Source organism: Equus przewalskii, chromosome 13 (assembly GCF_037783145.1).
Source record: "Equus przewalskii isolate Varuska chromosome 13, EquPr2, whole genome shotgun sequence".
In the NCBI taxonomy this organism is placed as follows: Eukaryota; Metazoa; Chordata; class Mammalia; order Perissodactyla; family Equidae; genus Equus; species Equus przewalskii.
The window spans coordinates 72942401-72970308 of record NC_091843.1 but is presented as its reverse complement, the minus strand read 5'-3'; the positions used below and the strand labels follow the sequence as shown (position 1 = coordinate 72970308).

The 27908-nt window shown below is 38.3% G+C and overlaps 1 protein-coding gene across 29 annotated transcripts in view; it reads right to left on the bottom strand.

The window, feature by feature from the left end:
- The window catches only part of MCTP1 (multiple C2 and transmembrane domain containing 1), a 500114-nt gene that overhangs the window by 16978 nt on the left and 455228 nt on the right, over positions 1-27908 (bottom strand). For all 29 annotated transcript variants that reach the window (XM_070571402.1, XM_070571408.1, XM_070571405.1 and 26 more), the window contains one exon: positions 1443-1552. In XM_070571402.1, the coding sequence (XP_070427503.1) occupies positions 1443-1552 (110 nt within the window). The remainder of the gene's footprint in view (positions 1-1442; positions 1553-27908) is intronic.

Sequence of the window (27908 nt, the reverse complement as noted above, 5' to 3'; positions counted from 1 at the left end):
GGAGGCTGTTCTGTCTAAGATGATATAAGAAAGTGGAAACTCAGCACCTATGCATATGTGGAAATGTATTAAACAAAAAATTATACAAAATAAAATGCATTATCCCTTGAAACATGAAAGGCACCGGATGAATGACTCACACCTTTAGTTTAAATAATTTACTCCTTTCAAATTCTGTGTATGCCCAAGGATCCAAATCTGCAGAACACTTCTGGTTATGAATAATAAACAATGAATGGATATATAAAACTAGAAAAATGTATGCTATCCAGATACACAGCATCCCTCCTTGAATAGACTATTTAGCAATCACTATGTAGGCCAATTTTCCCATAGTTTAGTAGTATGGGGCCTTAGTATTTTTTTTTTTTTAACTAATAATCAATTGTTGTAAGTTCACCTTATTGTTTTTATGATTAAATAGTTGCTTTCAAAAGTATATTAGTAAATAAAATTATTTCAAGTAAAACACAAGTACAGTCAGCCCTCTGTATCCATGGGTTCCACATCTGCAGATTCAATCAGCCACAGATCGAAAGGCCTACAATAGTTGCATCTGTACTCAACATGTACAGGCTTTTTCTCTTGTCATTATTCCCTAAAAAATAAACTATAAGAACTATTTCCATAGCATTTACATTGTATTAAGTATTCTAAGTAATCTAGACATGATTTAAAGTATACGGGAGGATGTGTGTAGTTTATATGCATGTGCTACACCATTTTACGTAAAAGACTTGAGCATCCACAGATTTTGGCATCCCAGGGATCCTGGAACCAATCCCCCAAGGATACCAAGGGATGTAAGTATTCTTAATTTTACATTAGACTTCAATGAAGCTGTTTTCCCTTATTTAAAATAATTAAGGAAAGGGGATTCTTTCTTTTAAATTATGAAAATTCTGTGCATTTTCTAAATGACAAAGGACCAGTTTATTTCATATGTAATTTTCTCAGCTATTTAAATGCACAAGTTTGAAAGAATATTTCTGTAGGGCGTTATATATAACACAATTTTTTAAAATTTTAGAGTAACTTGATGAAAATATAAACTCAACCAATAATAAAATGCAGGTGTTTCTGGATTACCTGAAGTCCTCATTTAGCTTGGTTTATTTTTTTTCTATCACGATTTCATATTCCGTTTAAGAACAAAGTCTTTCACTGTGAAAATGTGCTAAAATTTAGGACGGTGTTATTTCTTCAAAGCTACAAGTATGACTGCTTTCCAACCAATATGTTCTAAATTTCAGGAAGGAAATTGACAGAACTTTCATAAAACCAAAGACTGGCAGAAACAAAGTAAATAATGATGAAACTGAGCAATAGATCACCCAGAAGGAGTGTCCCCTGCCAAAAAGAGTGTGGCATTTCACCCTCCGAGAAACAAATGGATACTCTGTCCCACTGAAGGCCAGGGCTCACATGTCAGCATCACTCACTTCTTTATCCTTTCGCCAAAGGAAGCCACTTCATCTAGGATGTTCTGGACACTGATACATACTTCCTGGATAGCATAGATCTTATTTATAAATCCCTTTTTTTCACTGTCCTGAAATACAATAAAAAAAAAGACATTCTTTATGAGTAAAGGTATTCTTCAGTGCTTGAATTCTTTGAATTGTTCCTCTCTTGCATTTTTAAATATAAATAAACTTCATCTCTGAATATATATAGATACTTGGACCCCACGAAAATGTCAGGATAGAAAGGGAGATGGAGGAGGAAGGTTCCCCAGCATCATGGACCTGTGCTAATATAAAGGTAGCTGTACAGCATGAGACTCAGCTTCTGTTGCTCTTGCCCTGATGAACAGAAACAGTTCAGCTGGGGGGAGGGTGTAAATGTGTAAGAGAGAGTTTAGGTCTCAGAATGGACAAATCCAGAATCTGAGCTAACCCTGAACCCACCATGACTCACTACTGAGCAGACTCAGTTTCTTAACCCTACCACCCATAGACCTAAGTTTAGTCTTGGCTCCAGAAATTTCAACAGCAGAGAATGCTGGATGCAAGTGAGAAGACCTATGAGCAGTGAAAACTGCAAAAAATGACAAGGTCAACTGAAACCCGTTATGTGGACACTTCCTAGGAAGTACCTTAGATAGCTCAGATGCACTGTGAGCCTGGCCCTTTTCTTAATAGTCACATACTTGATAAAGTAAAATATGCTGTATTTAGGTTCTAACTAAATATTTTTCCCCTCTTTGTACTTAGTTCTTCATTTTAAAACTTGTGCTAGATTTAGGCAAAGCTTGTGTGCTCCAGGGAATGAGTGGGTGGGGACTGAGCATAAAGCACCCAGCGAGTGGTGTGAGCCTGGGGGGAATATGCACATTTTGTAATTTTAGACCCAGAGGAAGAAACAGTGGTGGCCTTTCACGACTGAAAATTTTGCTTAGTAGCCTGGCATCACAGGCACTTGCCTAGTCTGTTTGGTGGAGACCATCCAACCCCGATTCCATGACTCCATTCCTCCATGCCAGCTTGAATATCTATGGAAATGTAGATCCAATTTCATTACTTTAACTTCTTTTGAACACTTGCACACTGTGCCAGAACACTTGAGACCTCATGTGGCAGTCAGTGCTTGGTAAAAGCAGCCAGAAAGCTAGAATAATAATGTCGTCATGTTGCACATTTACATACTGACTTTCATTTCAGAAGAGTCTAAAGTACATTGCACTGTGAACACTTGGCTGGTGCTGGCATCCTGCCACCTTAGAAGCTGAGGGCAAGTGAATGACAGGTGTTTGTGCGGCCTCCAAAGACAACAGGGTACAGTGGGACCGAAGACTTAGAGGCCAGCTTTATAACAAGATCTTTAGATAGCAGTTACTTACATTTTAAATTTAATTCCCATGGGAGATATTGTCTACATTATTCATCTTGCTTATGCCAGAATGGCCTGTCAGACAATGAGGTAGATGAGATGCATAAGGCTCAAAGTATAGTAAACAATTAAATACACTCGGGGTCCCCACTACCTTCAAATGTTGCCCTTCACTTGTCATTACAGACATGGGTGCATCAATTTCTTGTCTTTTTCTCTTCCTAGTAATAAAATGCATCAATTTCACCTATGCAATTGTACACTATAGAATAAAATGGATAACCAGTGGCTCCTTCTAGCTCCTTTAACAACTACGAAGTTGGTCTGCTCTAATAATCTCCATGGCCTTCAGTGTTCTCTCTCAAGCGCTGGCTTCAGTCATTTATGTCTGTGTAATAAAGTGCTCGTATAAATATTTTTCTACATACAGAATAAATCAAGCTGGAGTTGAAGCATGCTGGTTACACAGTGAAAGTTCACTGAGAACAATGTCTTAGTAGTTCAAAATTATGATGGGAAAAATATTTCTTTCACAATAGCAATAAAATATATAAAATACTTAGGCATAACCGTAGCAAGAAATGTACAGATTCTCTATTAAGAAAATAGAGATACTGTGCTTCTGCATTGGAACACCGAATATTAAAAGAAAGCATTTTTTCAGTTGAATGTATAGGTTTAATGCAATTTCAAGCAGATGCTAATGTGTTTGGAGTGGAGTGAAATAAGGAGAATTTGATAAAGTGTTTTTAAAATTTGTTTGGAAGAATAAATGAGTAAGTATAGCCAAGAAATTTCTGCAAAAGAGAAATAATGAGAAGGCATTTATTGTACCAGATATTTAAGTAATTAAAATATGAAAGATGAGCCCTGAAAGAGAAATTGGTGTATGATAGAGTACCACTATAAATCCATCATCACGAAGGAAGCAGTATGTTACTGGGTAAAAGTGTTAACTATCTGGAGAAAATTATGTTAAATCCTAGCTTAATAGACTCTCAAATCTATTTGAGATATTCCAAATCTACCTCAGCACCTACCTCAAATAGATAGCCCCAAATACATTCTTTTAGCAAAAAGCTAAAGCAATTCATAAAAGAACGAGAAAATATAAGTAAGCTATTTACTGACTTTGGAATAGGAAAGAACTTACTAAACATACAAGCAGTCAAGGAAATCACAAAGGAAAATAATTGATAGCAAAAGTTACATCAAATTAAAAACTTGTTATGTCAAAAGTTGTCATAAATTTAAAAGGCTAAATGGGAAAAATTTTGCAGCAAATATGACAAATCAAGGGATGCGATTTCCAACGTATTCAATAAACATCTGAAAAAATTTTCATTGCAGTTTTGTTTATAATAACAAAAAGAAAAATCACTAACATGTTGAGTGGAATTAATTATGGTACATACAATTGATAGACTATTATGAAATCACAAAATAATTGTTTAAATAAAACATTTAACGAGAATGAAAATGCTTATGATATAATAGAAATTGAAGAAAATGGGAAGTAAATGTGATATAGAGTATAATCCTAACTTTTTTTGAAATAGGTAGGAAAAAGAGGAAGAGAATGTGTCAAAATATTAAAGGTAATGGAAGTTTACCTTCATACTTTCCAGTATATTTAAATTCTTTGCAATTAATGTTTCACTTTCATAATCAGACTATTTCCCTGATATTTTCTTCAATATCAATATTAAAGGAACATGGGTAGGAAAAAATAAATGAATTGAGTGAATCATTGAGCATGATTTCATGTGGTTTATCTATTTTTTTCTGAATGTAATTTTTGTATTTTTATACCTCTCAAATTATTTTTAGAAAGAAGTAGAATATACATAAACTCTCACTAAGCACTGTAAGCAGCAATAAGTGCTTTTCACATAGCTCATTCAATCCTCACAACTATCCTACAGTGGAGATATTTTTCTCCACTCTACAGTCGAGGAAACTGAGCCGCAGGGGAAAATGACAGAGGTTGGATTGGGACTATGAATGGCCAACCGCAGAGCCTGTTCTCTCCATAATATACCACGTGACCTTCCCATTCTACCCAGGAAGCTTTCAGGTCCTACCCAGAACCCCCGTGAGATAAACAAGAAGACTTGAAAACACTGAGAAACTTATGTTGTAGACACCACGATCTAGCCTTGAGCTCATGATGCAGCTCAAATCTTCAGTGAGAAATGAAATCCCGAAACCTGATTCAAAGTGGGGAAGTGAAAGATGTGTCAGAAACCACCAGAATTAATGTCAATAATGCAGTGTGCAAATATTAAATACAGGACCTTTGTTAATTAGATGTGTCATTGAGGCATCTACAAAGACTATTTTTAGCAGATAGTTTAAAATCCAAGTGCTGATGTATTGGCTAAAGAGTTTCAAAAACCTGCTCACTCTAAATTTTCTTTGTTTCTTCTGCACTCCCAGCCCCTCACCCTTGGCCACCAAAAAAAAAAAAAAAAAAATAGGATGGTCCATGATGTTGGCAAAGTTTGCAAAAGCAAATGCTTTGGGATAAAATTTTTATTTTAAAATCTCTTTCATCAAATTCTATATTCCTCCACTGTGGTTTCCAACCAATGAAGTAATTATTATTTATATACAGTATATGACCCAAAACTGCAATAGGTAATGGAATTGCTTTGGGTTGCATTCCAATATGTCATACTTTTTTCACTAATGTTCAATACTTTATTAGTAGAGAATAAATTGGTACATTTCTTTTATTGTCGTTTTTGCTTTCCTTTATAAACCAGCTTGGATGAAAGAAATACCATAGGGTAGTTAATCATCCAAAGGCTTGGTAGTGACACTGGGTTTTTTTTAGAAAAAAATGCATTATTAAGGTTTCCTTTGAAGATGTAAAAAAAAAAAATTACCCATAAAAAAGAGCTATGACTATAAATCTGAGGACATGTGAGACTTATATTGTACAACTTTTTCTAATGATTCTATATAACCTTTTAAAATCTTATATTTTAAATAGTCCACAAAATATCAATAACTGCAACTTGAAATACAGTGACTCTTTCATAGTCACCTATTTTACTATCTCATATCATAACAGAAAGTTAACTAGATTCTTCCAGAGAAGTATCTACTTCCTAGTTTTGAGATATTTAGGAAAATCTAAAGACCTAAAGAATCAATAGAAGTAGCTTACATATTTTGGAGAATCCTGTTCCTTGACTTTCAGGCTAAAATGACAAGTGCCCCCATTCATTGATTCTATTCTGAACGGGAACAAGAAGCCAAAGTGATAGGTGTCAAGGGATGTGTATTTTGGGCTGGGTTCCTCATGCATCCAGCTGCATCCTGCCATGGTCATTAATGCTAGTTAGGGGCCCTGCCGAAGTGGTCATTGTCAGCCCTGTTGACATCATAGAAAATGGATCTGTTGAACACCTGTGCTGTATCAATCATAGCAGGTATGTAGAATATGTTTACTCCAAATATCAATGTTATAAAATTAAAGTTATCTCACTTTCTTTTTAGGGTAAGAGAATGTCTTAAGAGTACAGGGAGGTGGGGGAGCTATTAAATCTTAGGCCAGGATGAGCATAAAATAGAACTGTCCAAGAAAGCCAGTGCACATGTTCATCTTATTATTTCCTGGAGGAAGCATTCAGATTTGCCAGCCCAAAGAGCTAATCTTGACCATAATTTGCCTTTCCTTTAAAGTCTTGCTATGTAATCTCCGGCAAAAGGTTAGCGATAAGATTGACTTTTGCTCTGGGACATAATTGTTATAGTTTACTATTGACTATAGTTCTTCAGTGAATAAATACAGCCTCACCTAGCACAAAGTGTACAATTGTATTTGGAATATGTTTATGTTTCATGTGATTTATTTTTTATGCTAAAGATGGTGTTGGTGCACAGCTTTCTTGGTTCAATCAGTAAAATGCCCTGCAAAAGAGACTTCCTCTCAGATCTATACTTCTAAGCTATGGAAAATATATTAAATATGAGGTATACGTTGAATAAAGGCACACAAAGCGATGAAATGTTCTGTGCCAATATTCCTTCTTTTTCAGATGTAAAAACTATGTTTCAGCCCCAAATCTAGAACACTGAAATTCTCAGAGAATAGCCTGGCAATTCAGAGACCTTTGGCTACTGAATCTTATCTCAGTGTCTTACTCAGTTCTTATTATATCAAATCTTACCAGGTTACTTGGTGCCTTGGCTCTTTTCCTGATATTAACCTTAAAAATAGGAACCCACCATTGAGACGTTAAGATATATTTAAGGTTAAGAGGACACAGGGACACCATTTAAAGACAGTATATTTTTCTCTTAAAAAATAAAATCCTCAAAAACATCTACACTTCAGGGTTATAAAGAGGACTAAATTAAATATGATAAGATATGTAGAGCTCTTAGTACAATGCCTGGTGCAAATAAACTGTCTATATATTATTAGTAATAAAATTATGGATACAATTCCTTATTAAATGAATTCAAATTATTTTTATCTATTTTTGCTTGCATTAAAAACAACATTTTGAAATACTAGAGAGAATTCCCAAATATATGAAACCTTTATGCATGTTTAGTTTTGCCCCAGATGACTTAGTGTTAACTTGTCAGATTTCATTTTACAAAATGATGGTAGATTATTTATAATGTTACATTCAGAAGATCTTTTTTTCCCCTCTTCTGCTGACTCTGAACATGTTTTTTTGCAGAATGGGCATTTACCTGGTCTTAATTTTTTGCTTCCTCTGTTGCAAGGTAGTCCTATGCTTTTCAGTACTCATTTTCTACAATGCCATTTTCAATCACATTTAGTTGTGCCTTGCCCTGTTAGTTTAATGCTATACGATTTCCATATAACTTTAAAGGTGATTGTAAAGTAACAAAAATTTGCAGAGACATGTCCCCTGGGCTGGGCAATGTAAACAATAGGCATGTAAAAAATGGCAGCTGGCACTCGGAGTTATGATGAAAGCAAGGAAGGAAAGGAAAATAAACGGAGAGAAAAAATAGAGACAATAGGAGAAAAAACAAGGGAAGAAACAGAGAAAAAGAGAGAAGGAGGGGAGGGCAGGGGCAGGAAAACTTGAAGAAGAGACTGTCCAAGGGACTGAAGGAGGATGAGGAGGAGACGAAGAGCTTCGGGTGAACATGAGGAGGAAAGGAAGACATCCTGGAACAGAAACAAAATGACACAAAGCCCAGGAAAACCCAAAACTTGTTAACTAACCATGTTAACTTCTAATTAAGCAAAAATAATTATTTGTAAAAGGTGGTACATAAAATGTTTAATTTCTATTAAATGTAAATGTAAATAAACTTTACAGAAAGCCCCCAGGGATACAGATGCACCTGTTATTAGGAGGGAGGGTTCCCCGGAGCTGAACTCCTCATCATATAGGCCCTGAGGGACTTGCAAATCTCCCTCTTCCTAATGATTTAAGAAAACTCTTTACAACTGTCCTGCTAGTACTTGAAAGCTCTTAAAAGATTAGGACTATATATCAATATCAAAACCTTTGACTTAATCTCCTTGCCAGCAGGCAGGAAGTGTACTTTACAGAGAGTCAGAGAGTGGCTTTACAGATGATTCCATCTCAGGCTTTTGTCCCTGGAGAAGTTCTGCTTTCAGATGGCTTCCCATGTGAAAGGGCCACCAGGCCTGGCTCCAGGCTAACCTTGATAAAAGCCACAACAGAAGCTGTGAGGTTGCTGTTCCCAAGTAACCAGAGAAGTACATAAGTGACAAAGGACACTTTCACCCAGGTTAGTACAATACAAGTATTGAGATAAGAATTTGTATGCCTCACAGAAAACACAAAATTAACAGATTGTGGAAAGGTTTTGAAAATGTGAAAGCACACTCAGGATTATGGTGGCCTAGGACAAGTGACTGCCTGTCCTTATTACTCCTCTCAGAAAAAAAAAAAAAGTTATATAAGGTGTGCCCTAAAATCTCTTCTGGTTACAAATTAGCCAGTTTACAGAGAAGATAACAAAGGCTGTAGAATGGCCTCTGGCCCTCAGAGACATCTGAAAGCTTGTTTGAGGACATTACTGGTGGGTGGCATTTCTCCTGCCTTTCCTATGGGCTCGGTGGTTGAAGCCTGAGTGACGCTAGGGAAGAGAAGCACCCAGCTTGTTTCTGAATGCAAATAGCAAATGTTGGCTAGTTTTCCTTTATCCCAACTTCTAATGAAAAAGTGTGTACCTGCATGGGCCTTGAAAAACGTCTTTTGAAACCGTGTGTTTCATTTTCAAGTGTTTAAATACAGTTGGGGTTCAAATGCGGAGCCAAGAGGGCGACTGAGAGTTTAGAGGAGGCTGTGAGCACTCTATTGTGATGGACGACCACAGTCTTGTTTGGAAGGCAACCAGACTTCTGGCTAATTGGCTCTATTGCTAATCATGGCTCAAATCCTGCCTTCATTCTTTCCTTAAGCTATGTGATTTTGAGCAATTTACTTACCTTCATTTGTACAATGGGGGTAATAATGGAACCTACCTTCATGGTGGTTCTCGATGAAATGAGTTTAATCTATTTAAAGCATTAACCACAAATGTCTGGACACAGGAAGTGCTCAGTATCTGTTAGTCATTAATATTAACAATTTGAAGTGACTGAAAAAAGAAATACTATAAAACTTTTAAGTGCTAAATTTTATTAAATCTTAATAAAGATGACAGAATTTTCTCCCTTATTTATGATAAGTCTTGGGAATCTTACATTTGTGTAACTTCTTTGTCATCTAATATGATCATAGGTTATCTGATATGTATCTTCTGACATGATCCTTACAACAGCCACACAGGGTGGTAGGCATTGTTACTCTCATTCCCTACATGAGGAAACTGCAGATCACTTGTCTAACAGCCCCAACTCAAACTTCTACCCCAATCTGTGCTCACTCTCCTTTGCTGCCTCTAGCCATATGTTTTCATCTGAGATATGAAAACTAAGCAGACAGTTCATTTGTTTACAGTATTCCCTGCCCACTAGTAGTTGTACCTTCTCCACAGGCCAAAGGTAATCATACTCATGCAAGACACACATCTTTTTATCATGTGATTTTTATCTATCAGTGCTTATGCAGGTAAAACTTCCCGTTAGAATCAGTGAGTTGATCTTCAACAAGCCTCATGGCTGAATCAGGGCCAGATTTTAGAATTTAATCTTACATAGCACAAGCTTTGTTGCTAATCTCCTTACTAGCACAATTTTTAATCAAAAAAAGATTCCTTTTATTATATGCCCAGAAAGGTATATACATGAACGTGTGGAACTCTCAAAGATTTTTTTCTTGAATAGCTTTGTTACGAAAATAATCACTTACCTTTGTGTAGGACTTTATGGCTTATAAAGCATTTTTAATTTATCTTCCCACTTGGATGGCAGGGGCAGGTGGTTCCCCCATTTTACAGATAAAGAAACTGAGGCTTGGAGAAGTTAAGATCTCCTTACCAGTTAAAAAGTCTTCCTGGCACTTTACCCCATGTCTCCTGACTGTAACTGGGCTTCTTTTAGGTCACTGTCAAAAAGGCATCAAGTCACATATGGTGTTTCTTCACTACATTGTTTTATTATATTTAACTTGGCTCTTCCCAAAAATTAATCTTGAGTTAAAATCAAATTGTGTGAGAAAAGAATCCTATTAGCGTTATAAAAACAATGCTCTTTGTGACATCTCCAAAACCGAGTAAGGATTGCTTTGTAAAATCCGGAGGCTATTTTTCTTTACAAATATTTTACAAGACAAACTTGTACCCTTCTATAAAAGCACATCTGCTGTAAATTACTCCCTTACAGAAAGAGAGAGAATCACCATCCTTTCTTCCCATCTGAGCTTAAAAGAGATTTGTTGACATATTCTAAGGCCGGCATAGACAAAACAGCACAGGAAAGAGGAGGCGGTCAGCAGGACCAAGGCTTGGCTTTGCTTAAACTAATTCCACATGCCCCATGAACCATTAGCTGTTCTTTATTTCCTGCTCTAAAGATCTGTAGTGAAAATAATCTGGGGTAGGGAAAAGCTGCACTTATTATTTTTTCCCCCAACAAGATGCTGTGTGAGCAAGGAGAACAGATGAGCCACCTTCAGCAAACCGAGGTCTTTAATAATCCATTTTTCAAACACTACTGGTATTTCCTTTCCAAACAAAGATGGACTGTGACTGGAATCAATTTCATCATTTGTATGGTTACAATTGCCAAGTTGCTGGAAATAATAGCCATTTAAATACTGGATAATATTTTTTATATGAAGCCAACAACAGTTTTATTGCTATCCAATTTCCATGATTTGTTTGTTTGCTGTAAGTTTTCAGTGTTCTGAGAGCATGATGTTTTGGGATAAGGAAAAGTCTTAAGAACATATCAGGGGAAAAGCAATGTCAACATTGTGTTAATGACCTGACTCTAATCAACCAAACAAGTGAAATTAGCATTAGGAAAAAATGATTTACTCTACCATTTTGGGCTTTTCTCCCTCAATTTCACTATAAACTGCATAATATAACATCACTTACCCTTTTCAGACGTTGGCATAATGTAGAAAATCAAGGACAAGATTGAGAGTTCGCTTGTCCTCCTTAAGAAGATAATAGGGCTTTTCAATGAAATTCAGCAAAACAGAGGTGATGGTACAAATAAAGTCCTGGCAAATTTTAAGGGAACTAGCCCGTCTTTCTCTATTGATGCCATATGTAGCACATACCTGAATAACAACTTCATGCTCTACGGGATGCTGCTGATATATGGGGTGGGCCTGTCCCCTAAACCCCTTCCTTACTGCAGACTAAATCACTAAAACAGGCTCATTCTGAGGTCAACCTGGAAGAAAACACCAAAGGCCCACTATGCAGCTGATGGCAATAGTGTTATTTACTTAGTTGTGTGGATCATGGTCTGTCTTTCAATTTATTTGGGGAGGAAGGAAGAGGGTGGGAAAAAGCAAAAAAAAACATGGGAATCGATTTGAAAAAATATCTCAAATTCTTTCACTGATGATGACCATTGGTTTAATAGGATAAAATAATTGCTTCAGAAATAGCAGTTTATATATTTGCATTCAAAACCTCTGCTTTTAAAATAAAAGTAGGATAGGTAGGGGTTGAGGCAATGATGTAATTTCCTGGGCTGGTCCTAATCAGGCAGATGGATGTCGTGGGCTTGAATCCTGTTGTACATTTTATAGCCGTGTGATCTTGTATAAGTTAGTTATCCTCTCAGATACTCAGTTTCCCCATCTGTAAGATGGAAATAATGTGTACCTGATAGTGTTGATGTGGAAACACAGTGAAATCATGTATATAAAGCAACTGGCACATTAGATATTAAATAAATGTTTCCTTTTCTCCACCAATTGTCTTTCTTCCCAAAGGGTAACATTTTCCTTTTTTGCCTAATTTCTCTCTCTCTCTTTCTCTTATTTTCCTTTCTTTTTCCTGGGTTTGTATTCAGAAGCCTGATTATCCGTCACTTCATTCACATCACCTCCTCATTTGAGTAGCGTTTGGTTTAGTCAAAATTCAGTCCATTCTTTTCATTCATTTATTCAATAAACATTTACTAAATGACAACTATAGATCAGATACTATTCCAGGCTCTGGGGATACAGGGATAAATAAGACAGCACCAAACAAACATATAAATAAACAAAGAAGAAGAACAGCAGAAAGTAAAAAGTGAAATGAAGAGACTTGAAATAGGTGCATCCGCTGGAGAGCCACCTAGTGGTCAGGGAGGGCTGCTCTGAGAATGAATTGTGTAATTGAAAGCTATTTTGGTCAGAAAAATAGAAACTACTCTAGGCATTTCAAACAAACAAATTTAACACAGTGAAATGGCTACACTGGTGATGAAAGAACTGAGAATCAGGTAGAGTGACAGACATTAGCAATGCAGGGAGCCAGCCACTGCCAGAGGGAGGGGTTGGTCCTGGAGCCCAGATGCTAGACCACATGGACAACCACGGCAGGAACCAGAGCCAGCCATGGACAGGTCTGCGTGGCAGTATTTGCGATTATGGAGCAGAGGCCGTCTCTGTCTGGTGGGGAGCTGAACCATGGCGGAGATCCAGCATCTGCTCACTGCTGCAGCAGAGGGGACAACCAGGGATACGTGGGGGGCGGAGAGAAGAAAGGGAAGGAGAAAGAGGAAAGAAAAACAGAGAGGGAGAAATTGTCCTGTTTTTTTTTCCTCCTTCTCTCCTTCCAAACTCCCACTGGCCAGATACCCCAAAAGCCGTTGTCAAGGGAGCTGGGAAACGTGGTTTGCAGGAGAAGGGTGGGTGGGGATCAACCTGGAAGCAAAAAGGCAATAACCAGAACCAGATCTGAATGACAGGAAGGAGTTAACCAGGAGAAGATCAGAGGAACCAGCACAGGTAGTGTAAATTCTCTAAGTGAGAAACAAACTTAACTTGCTAGAGGGGACAAAGGATGCCTAGAACATGACAGTAGGTGAAGGGGAGAGTGGCATAGGAAGATATCAGAGAAGTGGTGCCACAGAGGGCCTTGCAAACCAGAATAAAGAGTGGGATTTTATTATAAGCATGATGGGAAGCCACTGGATTGCTTCAACCAGGGAAATAGCTTGATCTAATTTACTTTTTTTTTTTTAAGATTGGCCCTGAGCTAACATCTGTTGCCAATATACATATTTTTTTCTTATTCTCCCCAAAGCCCCCCAGTACATAATTGCATATCCTAGTTGTAGGTCCTTCTGGTTGTGCTATGCGGGATGCAGCCATGTGGGTCATGGCCTGATGAGTGGTGCCATGTCCGTGCCCAAGATCTGAACTGGTGAAACCCTGGGACAAGGAAACGGAGCATGTGAACTTAACCACTCAGCCATGGGGCTGGCCCCTAATTTACATTTTTAAAAGACCATTTAGGCAAAATGTATTGTAGAGGAAGAACAAGATAGCAAGCTACCATTATGGTCCACAAGGGCATGATAGCTTAGACCAAGGTGGACATTTTCAGAATGTTTTGGAAGTCAAGTCACCATAGACATGTTAATAGATTGTATCTGGGAGGTGAGAAAAAGAGAAATCAAGGAACTGCCTACATTTTTGGCTTGAGCAAGTGGGTAAATGAGGCTGGTTTTATTGAGCTAGAGAAGAGTAGAGGAAGAGCAAGCTTAGGAAAAGAGTAGATGAAGAGCTGCATTTGGGCCACGAAACAGTATGAGATGCCTGTTGGATATCCAGCAGGTGATAAAATAGGTGGATGGATATATGAATCAAGGCTGAAGACAGAGATTTTAAAGTCCTTGGCATTTACAAGGTCCTTAATGTCAAGCAAATGGAAGGAGTCACCCAGGGAAGGAATATGGACAGAGGGGGCCCAGAAAAGAGCCCCAAGGCACAACAAAACTTAGCTGCTGTTGAGAAGATGAGAAGGAGACTGAAAAAGGCTGAGGTACAAGAAAATTAGGAAGAGGCTTCATAGAAGTCAAAAGAAAGTTTATGAAGAAGGAGGGCGGGGTAACTTCCCTGAAACTCTGCTGTAAGATGAAGATGTGCCAATGGGTTTGGCCAACGGAGTTTATCTACAAAAGCAATTTCAGTTCAGTGGCGGGAGTAGAAGCTTTGGATAGATTGAGCAGAGAACATAAGTGAAAAGTGGACACGCTGACTGCAGACACCTCTCATAAAAATCTTTGCTGTAAAGGGTTGCTAAAAAATGGGGAGGGTGCTGAAGAGTTTATGCATGGGGTCAAAAGAAAGGATTGTTTTTTTAAAGATGGAAAATATAGCCTTCCTACCCAAATTATGTTCTGCATTTTAACAAGATCCCCAGGTGATTCATATGCATATTAAAGTTTGAGAAGGGCTATCCACCAGCCAGCATATTTACTTGTTCTTGGAACGATCTAGCATAGAGAAGAAAGGGATGGTGCAGAAATGGGACACTAACTGCAGGAAGAGCAGTGTGTTTGGGAATGGTTGGGAGAGAGCCCAAGTGGAGGGAAGAAGCAGGAATACTCCTCCCCTGTGACCAGACGGGAGGGAAGAGAGTGGTGTGGATGAGGTGGGTCTTAGATTTGGCGGATGAAAGATGTAAAGTGGTGGGAGTTCCTAACTGCTTCTGCTTTCTCAATGACGCAGGAGGCAAAATCACCAGTTGAGAGTGAGCAAGAGCAGTGGCTGATGGAGGAGGGTGACAGAGACACGGGCAGGTGTGAAAGTGTCTTTCACTGGCAAATACACTGTCCTTCTCAGGTCTGTTCACAGGCCCGGTGGGTGATTTATATGTGCTTTGCACTGTCCAACTTGCTATTGATTTTGCATTTCAGTCTCTTTCACTGCCTTAATAAAATTAAGAATTTTATCCATCTTGCCTAGCCAGTCTTTTATTTAACCCCCTTTTATAAAGCTTAAAAGGATGTCACATACCTTACTGTTAAAATGTCTAAGCCAGTATTGTGTTCAATAGCCATGATTTGCTCCTATAAGGAGAAAAAAGACCCTTCTTTTGGATAACGACTACCACTCCAGGCCCTGCCCCAGGAGAACTGAGGCGATCCAGCCTGTGCCTGACCAAAACCTGGCACTTAAGAACAAGAAGATATGGCTCGATTACTTTTTTCTTTCTCACTAATTCCTGCCTTCTATACTTGGCTCTTTTGATTCCTAGGGAGACCAAAGACAGTTCTTGGCTAAGTAACTGGATAAACAATCTAGAACTTGGCCAGGTCACAGGACATTTATGTTTGTTTCATTATGTTGGCATGGTAGCAGAAATTCAGTCTCTAAAGTATGTGACCAGCCCACCAGATTTATATTCTCCATCAGGGAATAATTTGTTGTTGCCGCGAAGGAGCTTTGTTGACCTCTGGATCCATTTGCACCCAACTGGTTGTATTAAAGATAAAAAAAAAAAAAGTTACTATGTCCCATGGCAAGCTGCTTTAGTTTTAGTAACGTTTGTTATCTTAGTCTTGGCTCTTTAAATAAGCATCCTTCAAGTCCATATTCTGAGTAGAACTTCTACCCCAGTCCTGTTTGTGCCGGAGGTTCCAGGCTCAAATAAGAATAAGGAATTGTTTTCGAAGTAAGGTAGAAAGAATTGGTGACAGAGAAAGCTCTGCACACAGTGGTGACCCAGAGGCAAGTTTCAAAGCCATTCCTTGTAGAATAAGGTGCTGGTTGTGCGTCTCACAGAAGTGCCCCGGCAGCTGTCTGTAAGTTGCACTCCTGTCATCCTGTGACACTCATTCTTCCCTGCTGACCCCTCATCCCCAAACGTCTCAGAAGGGAATTACAAATAGATACTTGTCACCATTTGGGAACCTCTGTAATAAAATCAAACACTTTGAGTTTTGGATCGCGGTTAATGTTAGCAACTCTAGCCAAACACACACACACACACACACACACACACACACATTAATTACAGGAGAAGCTGATCAACATCAAATCAAGCACCTGTTTTAAAAGTGTAAAGAAAACCTCCAAGAGGAAGGAATTAGGAAATCGTGCCACTGCAAGAGAGAGAGATCTCACTTCCAGTTCTTATCTTTGAGTATACATTCCAGGAGGACACAGAAAATTACTTTTGGTATATTTTCTTGCAGAGCTTAATAAGTCACTATAGATTTAGAGGAATTTAAGTCTAATCTGAGTCTAATCTGGCAAATTTATCCTGAATTTGTAAAGTGTTTCACCCACTGCTTGGTGTATAGCAAATTCTCAAAAATGTTGCTTATTACCATTTTAATATTATTACTATTATTTTTCTTACCATCGAGTGTTGGAAGATGGATTACAATAAATATTGACTTTTCCTACCTAATTTTTGATGTTTCTATGATACCAGATACACTCAAATGTTTAGATGCCTCTGTTTACGAACGTGCCCTGATTGTAAGCCTGAAAGTTACAACAATCTGCTCTTCCTCAAACACACTGTGCAGAGTTGATAGAAAGTATTTTTAACCTTCTGGTTTGTGTGACTTTTTGGCACATCTACCAGTATTATGAGTTATATATTTTATCTGAGCCAAACTGCTGCTATGCAGAAACAAAAATAGAAGGATCATTCTCCAGACAGATAGCTGTCTCTGATAGGGAAACAAAGACGACATTATAAATTGACATTTACAAAGGAGAATTTTTTTATTATTCACTTTATTAGTCTAAATGCCAAAATTTTCCTAATTTCTGCATTCTTGTTTTTCTTTCTATTTCTGAGAATCATTTAAATAATTTTCTTTAGTAAATGTGCACTTATTTATTCCTTTAAGTTAGTAGCGATAACGGGCAATTATCAATTAAAACTGTAAAATAAGGGATGCCAGGTGGCAATGAATGGTCATTTTGTGATGAGCCACCTAGTGGCAAACATCCTGTGAGTTTCATCAGTTTGAGGGCAGAAAATTGTCCTCAGTGACTGTATTTAAGAAACATGGTTTAACAAATATTAAAAGGCAGAACTGCCACACTACAGAAAGGATTCATTGACAGGTAATTCTTTAACATTGCTGATTGTTATGGTTTTTTTCTGCCAGGATAAATTGTTCATCCATCTAAAGGTTTGGATGTTTCCCCTTAGCACCCTATTAACTTAATCAAAAAATTTAATCATCATTTTAGTCGCTTAAACAATTAGCCAAATCATCCAGGTATGGTTTATAAAATTGTTTTTATATATTTATGTTATGTTTTATACCTATAATGTTTAAATTTAAAATTGAATTTTCCATAATTACTTCTAGAGTAATTTTATCTATTCCAAATATGACAAATTTGATCATTCTCCTCTGCTTTATTATTTAAGTGAGCTCCTTGTGCTAGAGTGTTAAAAATTACTTGGAACACATATTGGAAAATCGTTTTGTGAAATTAGTGTTTCAAAAAATATTTTAATGCAATTGAAGTCAGAGAGCAAGGAGAAGCAGAGAATTTTCCACTAAAAGTCCTGCTTTATCTTATTTGCAGGAATTATATGAGTGATGAGGAATTTCTCAGGGCTAAAAGGTGGACATCAAAAGGTTTGTGGCTTTAGGCAAACATCCAAAACCCATACTAACGTAATAAGTTCTCCAGTGTCCTCAGGCACAGCAATACGATCGATAGAAGATTTCCATCTTCTTTCCTTAGAACAAAATTCTAGAGGTCACGGAGAGGCTCTGTGTATATTTTGTATCAGCACATCGTAGGTGCTAATCATTGGGGTCTTAGGATGGTCACAGCTCCCCAGGCAATACTCCCTCCCCATGTCAATAAAATGGGATGATCCATATCTTAAAGGAGCATTAGTAGGATTAACTAAAATGTTTGATTGAAAAATTAGTCCCTTCCCCATTTCTAAACAAACTTTTAGTTCTTCATTCAACCCAGGACATGGTGATAGATGTGGGGGAAGCAGAAACAGGAGGGAGGCAGTCTGAGAGTCTTCTCTATGCCCGGTACTGAGCGAAACTTTTCACTTCTGCTTGACACGCACTCTGCAAGCAACTCTGAAAAGACCATAGTATTAGGCTAATTTTGCAGATGGAGAAATATAACCTTAGAAAGATCACAGAGTGTGTAAGTGGCTGAGTGGGGACCAGAACCTAGAGCTGTTTGTAGTCAAAAAACAGTGAGAAAACAAAAATCAGGTCTAATGTTATAGAAAAGCTCAATGTATACATAACCCTGTTCAGTTGAATAACTCCAGTTCTAGTGCTACGATCCCTCCTACGTGCAGAGTGATATTGTAATTAGCATTCAAATTATCCCCTCATGTACCTCCAATACTCACTAAATGTACCAGCTGCCACTTACATACCACCACTATCCTTTCCAGAATTTCTGTAAGCACTGCTGATCAAATGCAAACACTCACTAGTACTCATTAAAATAGCTGTTCATTCCTCTATAGACAGACATGGCATGAAAAATATGAATTTTTTTTAGGAGCAGTCTTATAACACTTATTGCACTTCCCTCCAATCATAAAAATAATACATGTTCATTGTAGAAAATTTGGAAGATAAAAACAATCTTAGAAGAAAGCTAAAATCTCTGGTAAACTAACATTTTAGAGTATATCCTTCCAGTCTCTTTTCTATTTATTAATCTTCTTATAATTATTAATCATGTGATTATGTGTCAAGCTTTGTGTCAGATGCTGTAGATTCAATGAACAAGACAGACTTGCTCTGAATCCCTGTCACTGAACACGTAAATTTGTTGCATTTTACAGAGGAAATGTGTAGTGTGCACACATATGCACACACTTCTTGCTTTTAATTTCCAAATGCTGAGCATTTTATTGATTCCTCTATTTTATCATTATAAATAACAATGCAAAGAACATCTTTGTACATAATTCCTTGGTACATCTTTTATAATATCCTCAAGCGAAGGTCCCAGAACTTTATTTTTTTATTTTTATTTTTTTTTGGAGGAAGATTAGCCCTGAACTAACTACTGCCAGTCCTCCTCTTTTTGCTGAGGAAGCCTGGCTCTGAGCTAACATCCGTGCCCATCTTCCTCTAGTTTATACTAGAGGCCAAGCAGTGCCACGTCCGCACCCGGGATCCGAACCAGCGAACCCCGGGCCGCCGCGAAGCGGAACTTGCGAACTTAACCGCTGCGCCACAGGGCCGGCCCCTGGTCCCGAACTTTAAATGCGGGATTGAAGAATATACGTGTTCTTAAAAGTCTTCAAAATTAAAAAATAAGGTTTTAAAAAGCTAGATAATACACATTCAGACTAGCATGGTAAAACCACCTTTTTACTCCCTGGCTCCCAGCCAATTTGCTCCCCTTCCTGGAAGCAACCAATGTCATCAATTTCTTACATATTCTTCCAGAGATTATTCTGTGCCTAGTCAAGCAAATCAATATGGTCATGAGTATGTGCGTGTATTATTTTCTTTCCTATCTTCTTTTCTTAAGGCACAATTAGTAGTATATTATAAACATTGCCAATGCTTTTTTTCCTACTATGTCTGTGTACATCGGAGATTGTTCAGTGCTAAAAACAGTATCAGTGCAAGAAAGCTTCCTCATTCTTATAGCTGCATAGTAGTCCATTGTATTGATATACTATAATTTATTTCATCAGTTTCCCCTTAATGGATGCTTAGGTTCTTTACCAAGGTTTTGCTACTACAAAAAAGTGGAAGCAAAGAATACCTTATGAATATGATAATTTCACGCATGAGTAAGTGTATCTGTAGGATAAACTTCTGGAAGTGGAATTGTTTGGGCACAGGATTTGCATTTTTGTAATTTTGACACCTACTGCCAAATCTCCTTCCAAAAGAGATTGTACAATTTCCACTCCCACCAGGGGGACACGGAGGCGCCCAATTTCTTGCCAGGCTGCACTGGAGACATACATCCCTCTTGTCTTCCACAAGTTTTCAGGAATATTTGGAGACCCAGACAAGTTACTGTGGGGGCTCCATAGTATCAGTTTTTACACTTTTAACCAAATATTTGTCCACATTATGCTTTGAATTAAGTGATAATCATTTTGATTTATGGGATTATTGAGTACATAATATATATTAGACAAGGGGATAGTTTTCCCCCGGCTATAAAAATGGCCAAATCAGTTCAGTATTTTACAGCCTAGGAGACTCATGAATAATTTCCAAACTATTAATAAATTAAGTAGAATTTTTCTTGTTAAACATCAATTTATACCAAAATTGCTATACTGAAAGAGATTTTAATGTTATTTATAGATTATGTCCAAAGTATCTAACCCCATAAGTATGTTTGAATAAATGTTTCTATTTTACTGCTTTGGATGGGTTTTCAAGTAGGAAAATTCAACAGAGTAGTAGAGACAGGCAGTGTAGCATTCCAGTAAAGGACAAAAGCTGTACACCAAACAGTCTCAGGTTGGAAACCTGGTTTGCTAACTATGTGTGCTGGTGGACCTTATCTATCCCAGATGAGCTTCAGCTTCTTTCTCTATAGAAAGTGACTGATAATACTTGAGTATTGGAAATATTAAATGACAAACACTAAGTACTCAAGAAATAGCTAGCACTATCACTTATAATACTGTTGTGGAAGTACAGTCCCAAGTCCAAATAGTCTATCTCATTGTAAGATGTGTTTCCATGTTTATATAGATAAGTAAGCAATATAAATATAGGTTGACCCTGAGAATTTAGCATAATCAAAATCATAATCTTGTTCAGTTAATCTAGAAAGATTAACACCAAAGTGCCAGACTTCATTAAATACCCACAAATGTATGTGCACAAATATTTTAAATGAAAGAAACAAAGAATACATGAAAATCTTTGTGTGGATCTTTTTTTTTTTGAGGAAGATTAGCCCTCAACTAACTACTGCCAATCCTCCTCTTTTTGCTGAGGAAGACTGGCCCTGAGCTAACATCCATGCCCATCTTCCTCTACTTTCTACATGGGATGCCTACCACAGCATGGCTTTTGCCAAGCGGAGCCACGTCCGCACCCAGGATCGGAACCGGTGAACCCCGGGCCGCCCAGAAGCGGAACACGCAAACTTAACCGCTGCACCACGGGGCAAGCCACTGTGTGGACTTCTTCTGAGTCCTTCTCAGAAGGTAATACTAGAGGTAAGCTCTCACTGGCAAATCTAGACTATGCAGTTGTATCTGATTTACTGAGATCAGCTGGAAAGGACACTGCATGATTTTTTTGACTAGCAGAAAAAACTCATGAACTCACTGAGAGTGTTCTCTGGGCTTGGCACCATACCAGGCACTGGATAGAGTGCTAAACTCAACAGACACGGTCCCTGACTTCCTGGTGCTTCTAGTCAGGAAAATATCAGAAGACAGTGCAAGTCAGGTATACTTTCCCTGCCTTCCTGGTGGTAGCAGAAGCACTGCCTAGCCGGGTGTTATCTAACACATCAGTGCAAACAGCCAATGGATGAAACAGACTGTAAGCCAGAGTAGTCAGCTCCGATATGGGAATGTAGCGTGATTTCTGGATCTCTAGGTACCTAAATAGTTAGACGTCATTTATTACCAAATATACTTATTGCTATTGAATACTGAATAAGGAAGTTTCCTGAGTGAACACCAAAAAGGAAAAAGGAAAATAAAATGGGGAATCCTGTAGTTTTATTTAGGTAGCTCTAATTTTGTACACACGTTCTCATGCGTTTGAAATAACTATCACTGAGTAATATCAGTTTCCACTAACTGCTAATAAATAGTGACATAAGTTATAAAGTTACATTTCACGTAGAGAAAATCTGATTTGATTTCATTAGAACTTGAAATCTCAAAATTAGCTAAATCTTTTTTACCAGAAGAGAAGCAAACAGCTAGAGCCACGAATAATGCACATTCACCACCTAGCGGCATTTGTAGCAAACTGCAGGTATGTTACACTTAAAACAGTATATTCTGCTAATTTTACTCGTGGATAACATCAGAAACTACAGATAACTCTCATTTTCTAGATAATTTACGATATTTTACCCCATAGCAAGTTAACAGAATAACTTCCTTTTTTCTTCCCTCTCAATTCCCACGGCACTGTCTAGACCAGACCACCCTCCCCTTATCCAGGCATTATATCATTATATCACTCCTCTGCTTAAGAAATACGAAATAAATTCCTTTGCAATTCATCCAGTGGAAGCACCTGGGCCCGATGCAAAGTGCCTGATTCTGAACTTGCTCAGCAAGTTGAATTCTAGCAAGAGGATCAGGTGTGACCAGTCTGTGAGCATCGATCTCGCTTCCCAGACTGTCCCTGTACTGAACTCCCCACCTGAAGCTTCCTTCCTCCCTCCCCTCCACCTGGGGAATTGCTACCCATTCTTCAAGATTTAGCTTAAAGCCCATTGCCTGCAAGAAGCCTTTCCTCGATGACTGCCGTCCATTCATCTCTCCCTGTAAAGAATTTTAAGAATGATGATTGTTGCCTGAGATTTACCCTTGATTAGTTTTTGCTGCCCGCTTATTAGTGTCTTATATCTGCAGACTGGTAGACGGTTTCTCTGATGCAAGAAACGGCTTGTGGGCAGCGATTGTTCTTGCATATTTTTAAACACCCCTCTCCACTGTACCCAGCTCAGTGACGAGCACAAAGCCCAGTAAATACTGGAGGGTTGCACCCACCAACCCCTAATAGCGTTTCATTATTCTGATCTTTTAGGCTACAGATGATTCCCAGGTGTGGCTTCCAATCACTGTCATCTTTTGCTAGTTAAAACACATGTGATCTTTTCAACAGCAGCGGTAGCTTCATGTCAATGTATCTGCATATTCAGTGAGGAGGAGAACTGGCATGATGTTTCCTAGTAATTGAAGCTGAGAGAACAGTTCTTCTTTGATTACCTGGCTATTTAAGGTGAAAGTTAGGGTTAATATTGGCAAGGATTTGTCTCATTTATTCACTTCACTTTGTATTTGCAGGTCAGTTGTAAGTGATTTATGAATACCTTTCAAAGGTCACTATCCATCTTTAATATACATCAATCTTAAGTAGCAACCTTCCACTTTGAAGAAAGAAACTTACTGTTTCACACACACGTTAGACAAGAATGTGGTCTGATCAACAGGGCATGGGATTCATGAAATCAACATTCATTCACGTGACATCACCTGAGGCAGCCAGCACACTTCTGGTTCTGATTAAAACTACTGCAACAACAACTGCTGGATCTAGGGGAACACTTTGTTCTTAAATTAATTTAAATAGATCCTGGAATAACAAAAGGTATTGAACTTCACCACATGTGCCCTCAGTGGCATGGCATTCTAATAGGAAGACGTGTTGGTCTTAATAAAATGGATAATCCAAGATGTGCACACCCAGCCCACTGGCATCTCTAACCTCCATTTAACCCTGTAGTTATAAGCAGACAACAGCATCTTAATATTCTTTAATTTGGAATAAGGTTTAAGACAGTTTTAAATACATTTTTATAAGGCTCAAATCTCTTCATCACATGAAGTGTTACAGCAATTACTTGCCAGACACAATATTTTCTTGAATCATACACATATTGAAAATATATGTATATATACATTACAAAAATAAAATTCATGTTGACTTATCATTCTTAAAATAACTTTCTCCACTCATATCCATTTATCTCTAGACAAACAGTCATTGAAAATATGATTTGCCAAGGATTTGAATTTGTGTTTCTACAGGCTGCATACTCTTACAATAAAAAAGTAGAAAAATCTACTTACACGACTTCAGTTATCATGGTTGAATTTGATTTTTTAGATATAAATAACCAAACTCTCTCAATGTAAGCCTGACACTGATAATGAATATGTTTCAGATGGCAGCAGGAAAACGTACTACCGCTGCAATTAAATGCAAATGTTTTGAGTGCATGCAGTATGAAAGTCGAGTTTAAGCCACTGAATGAGGAAATTCAGAAGTTAAGTGGCTCAAAAGGAATAATTTAAACCCGCTGAGTCAGGTTTTCCCAGTGAACAAGCTGCCCCATGGGAGTAAATCCAGTGTGGTTGTAAGTGGTAGAAACTCTGCCTGTTAGATTTCATCATTTTGATATGAATGGAGACATTATTCCTGACACCTTAGCAATTTTTATGCAAAGTACATAGAGTTTCATTCTGAAAGAGGCCCTGCCTGTTTATTTGGTCAGTCAGCCCATATTTCCTGAGTACCCACTGTGTGCAGAGGGTCATAAGCCCAGCATTTAAAGAGATATTGGACTTTCGTGCCCTTGAGGGGCTGAAGAGTTCCTACATGAAAATGTCTTCAAATACTTGAGAATCCTGAGTCAATTAATCTAGGGGGAGTGATTAATTAGGTAGGTGGGATTAACCAAAGAAGACTTCTTAGAGAAGGTGAGGACATAGGATGCAGAAACACACAAGTTATTGTATGAGGAGGAGTTGTCAATGTGCTGAATAAAGCCAAGAATCCACGTCAGGGAGAACTGAGGTGGAGGAAGCTGGTGGGGAAGCTGCCCACAGCCTCAGTGACCAAGGGCACCTGTTCAGCCATCTTGGTCCCATCTTCTTCCTCCCTGAAGTGAGAAATGTTCACTGCTCATTTTCAGTCTATGAGTCATATGAGAGAACACTGATAAGTAAATTAGTCTTATTTACAATGCTGTTGCCAAAACTTATAATTTCAGGTATTTCACAGAAAATGCTCAGCTTCTGGAGATACTCTCACTTAGGGACCCTTGTAAATCAAAATCTTAAATTAAAAAAAGGAACTAACGATCCCTCACAATAGAAGTATAAAAATGGAACCCTGGTTTATGCATCACTAATTGTACTTTTCGTCCTAAACCAAAGTATGAGAGAAAACATTGAGATATTCAGTTTCCAACATTCAAATATTTGTATCTGCTTTAAGTAAATAAAGTGACTTTACTTCTCCTCTTGTATTAATAATTATGGTGTTAAATTCAAGACGGACTCTGATAGGAAAGCAATCCTGGATGATGAAAGGGAAGTAATGCAAGCTCAGGATTCAGTCCTGACAGCTGCTGTGGGAGGCTCTGCAAACGCTACTATGTGCCTTATTTTAAAATGAGTTTAACTTGTGTTTAGCTTCCTCTCCGATGCTTCAATAATAGTTGAATCTAAGCAGCTCATGCTACCAACTTAGGAACCTCCTCGAGCGAGAGCCCATAGCACCTTCTGGGTGGGGAATTTCTGCAAAGCGGCTTACGAGAGAAGAATGGTGGCATCGCAGAGGGGAAATGCTTGCATGGCTTGACTTGGAATTCCCCTCTGTGATTTGCTAGCTGTGACTTTGCATGAGTTTCTTTATCTCTCTAAACCTCAGTTTCCTCATATGTAAGGTCTGGGCTAATAGTAATATCCATTTCTTAGGTTTGTTATAAGGATCAAATGAAATGATCCAATTCAAAGGCTTTTCCCAGTGCTTGGCCCACAGCAATATTCCATAAATGTTAGCTCTCATTTTATTTCTAGAATGTTCAAATGACATCATGTAAGCTGCATAGTTTAAGGCAAAATCTTGAGTGTCATTAAGGCAATAAAATATCAGGGTGAAACTCCTGCAAAGTGGAAAACTGTAAGAAGAAATTACTCTGTAACACATCTATGGTAGCACAACAGCAGAAAATAGAGAGAGTGCACGCCTTCTTTATTAGTTTTAAGTATTTCTACTGGTTTTTAATTTCTTGGGCCTGGTGATACTAAGAAAATGGAGTGCCACGGCTGTCATTTGTTTTGGTCACTGAAGTCAGAGTTGAACAAGGAACTGTGGCTGCTGTGAGATCAAACACACGAGTCTTCCCCTGGGTCCGATGGCTTGCCTCCAAAGGCAGTGGTGAAGAGAAGCACAGGCTAATGAACCCAATTATTGCCTGTTAAAACCGCTTCAAAAGAAGAAAGAATAAGGAACTTCTGAAGCCTCTTGGTTTTGCCAAGAACTTGACAACAAAATATCCCTTTGGTGTTTAAGAATTTAACGTTAAGTTTTTAACTGGAAGGAAGCATAAAGAAAAATACTATATTAAACTATCAACAGCATTGGTTAACGTGAAGAAGTGGTGTCTCTGTCCCTTCATGTCAGATCAAAGAAACTTCAGTTTAGATCATCTTTCTATCTATGGTGCATGTACTTCAGGCAATAATTCAGTCATTGAAACTGTCTTGAACATTATTATCCACCAGGCTGTGTGCTGAGGGTGAGCAATACAAAGATGAATAATAATCAGTCCTGCCCATAAGAGAACAGGCTAGTGAACAAATCCTTAGGATCCTATCTGATCAATTCTATACTGGAGGTATAGAAAGGCTGGGATCTGGCTGACTGGTGGAAGTAAGGAAGAATTCACCGGGAAAGCAAAATGATGTTATCATCTACCAATGAGAACAATCAGGAACAAACATCTAACAAAATGCTAAGGAAGACATCAATGTAATCCAACGTAAAAAAAAAAAAAAAATCTAGGGGCCTATTCACTAGTTTGTCATTCCTACTATTTTTCTGCAAATGGGACTAAGTCAGAAATGGTTACACTAAAATTAACCCAAAAGTTACATTTGGACAAGTATTAAATGTTGGGCTTATTAGCAAACCTGCAAACTTACTTATATTCAATTCAACAAAAAGATAATTGAGGATCTACAATATGCCAAGCAGTGAACTCACGCTAGGGAGAGGGAGAATACAGCAGAGAAGACAGAACTAAAGGAGAAAGCTTGCAGCCTCAGGAAGGCGAAACAAGATAAGGGAGAATTTGAAAAATACTTTATGACAGGTGCCAACGAGTTGCTATCAGGGATGCAAACTCAAATTCCTACAGAGGCCAGGCTGGGTGGGAGAACAAGCCCCATGGAGAAGGCGCATCCACGACCCAGCTCCCTGGATCATGGCCATGTAGGCATGCAGACCCAGTGTTGCCAGAACTTCGTATTTTTCAAGAGAAGCTCAAAATCCAGATGTTTTGGAGAGATCTTCTGATTTTTCAAGATTGTTTTAAAATCCCATCCACAGCAGAATTCAACCCCTTGGCTGTCAGTTTGCAGACTCTGTGCTTCCAAACTGCGCAAGGAGCAATGATGGTGGATAACAGGATGGTAGAGGGCAGGGTTAAGCGCAGGGGCGTTAGCACTGGATTCAAATTCTACCCTGCCTGTGCTGTGCAGACATGGCCCCATCCTTAAAATAGCTTTGAGTTTTGGTTTCACTGTCTTTAAACTGGAGATAAACAGATCTGTCTAATGGGGTTTTTGTGAGAAGAAAATGTGAGCTAGCATATAGTAAGCTCCCCGCAAATGACATATGTAATATTATCTTCAGAAAAGTCTCCATGAAGGAAGGGGGATGATTGCTTGTTCTCAAGGGATAGGTAGGATTTGGGCCAGCAGAGAAGGCCCAGCTTTCCAGGCATTCTAGAGAGAGAAAGCAAAGGCTTGGATACTGGAAAGAGGCAAAAGATCCTGTCTTGGGAAGGTAATGTTACCTGGTTTGGCTGGAACAGAGAGTACATGACAGAGTGCAGAGGGATGAATACCAGAATGCAGACTGTGACCTAAGCGCTGAAGCTCCTTGAATGCCACCCTAGGGAGGGCTGGACTTTATGCCATGGGAAAAGAGGAGACAGTAAAGTTTTTGAGCAAGGGATCAGAATTAGATCAGGGCTGTTCTT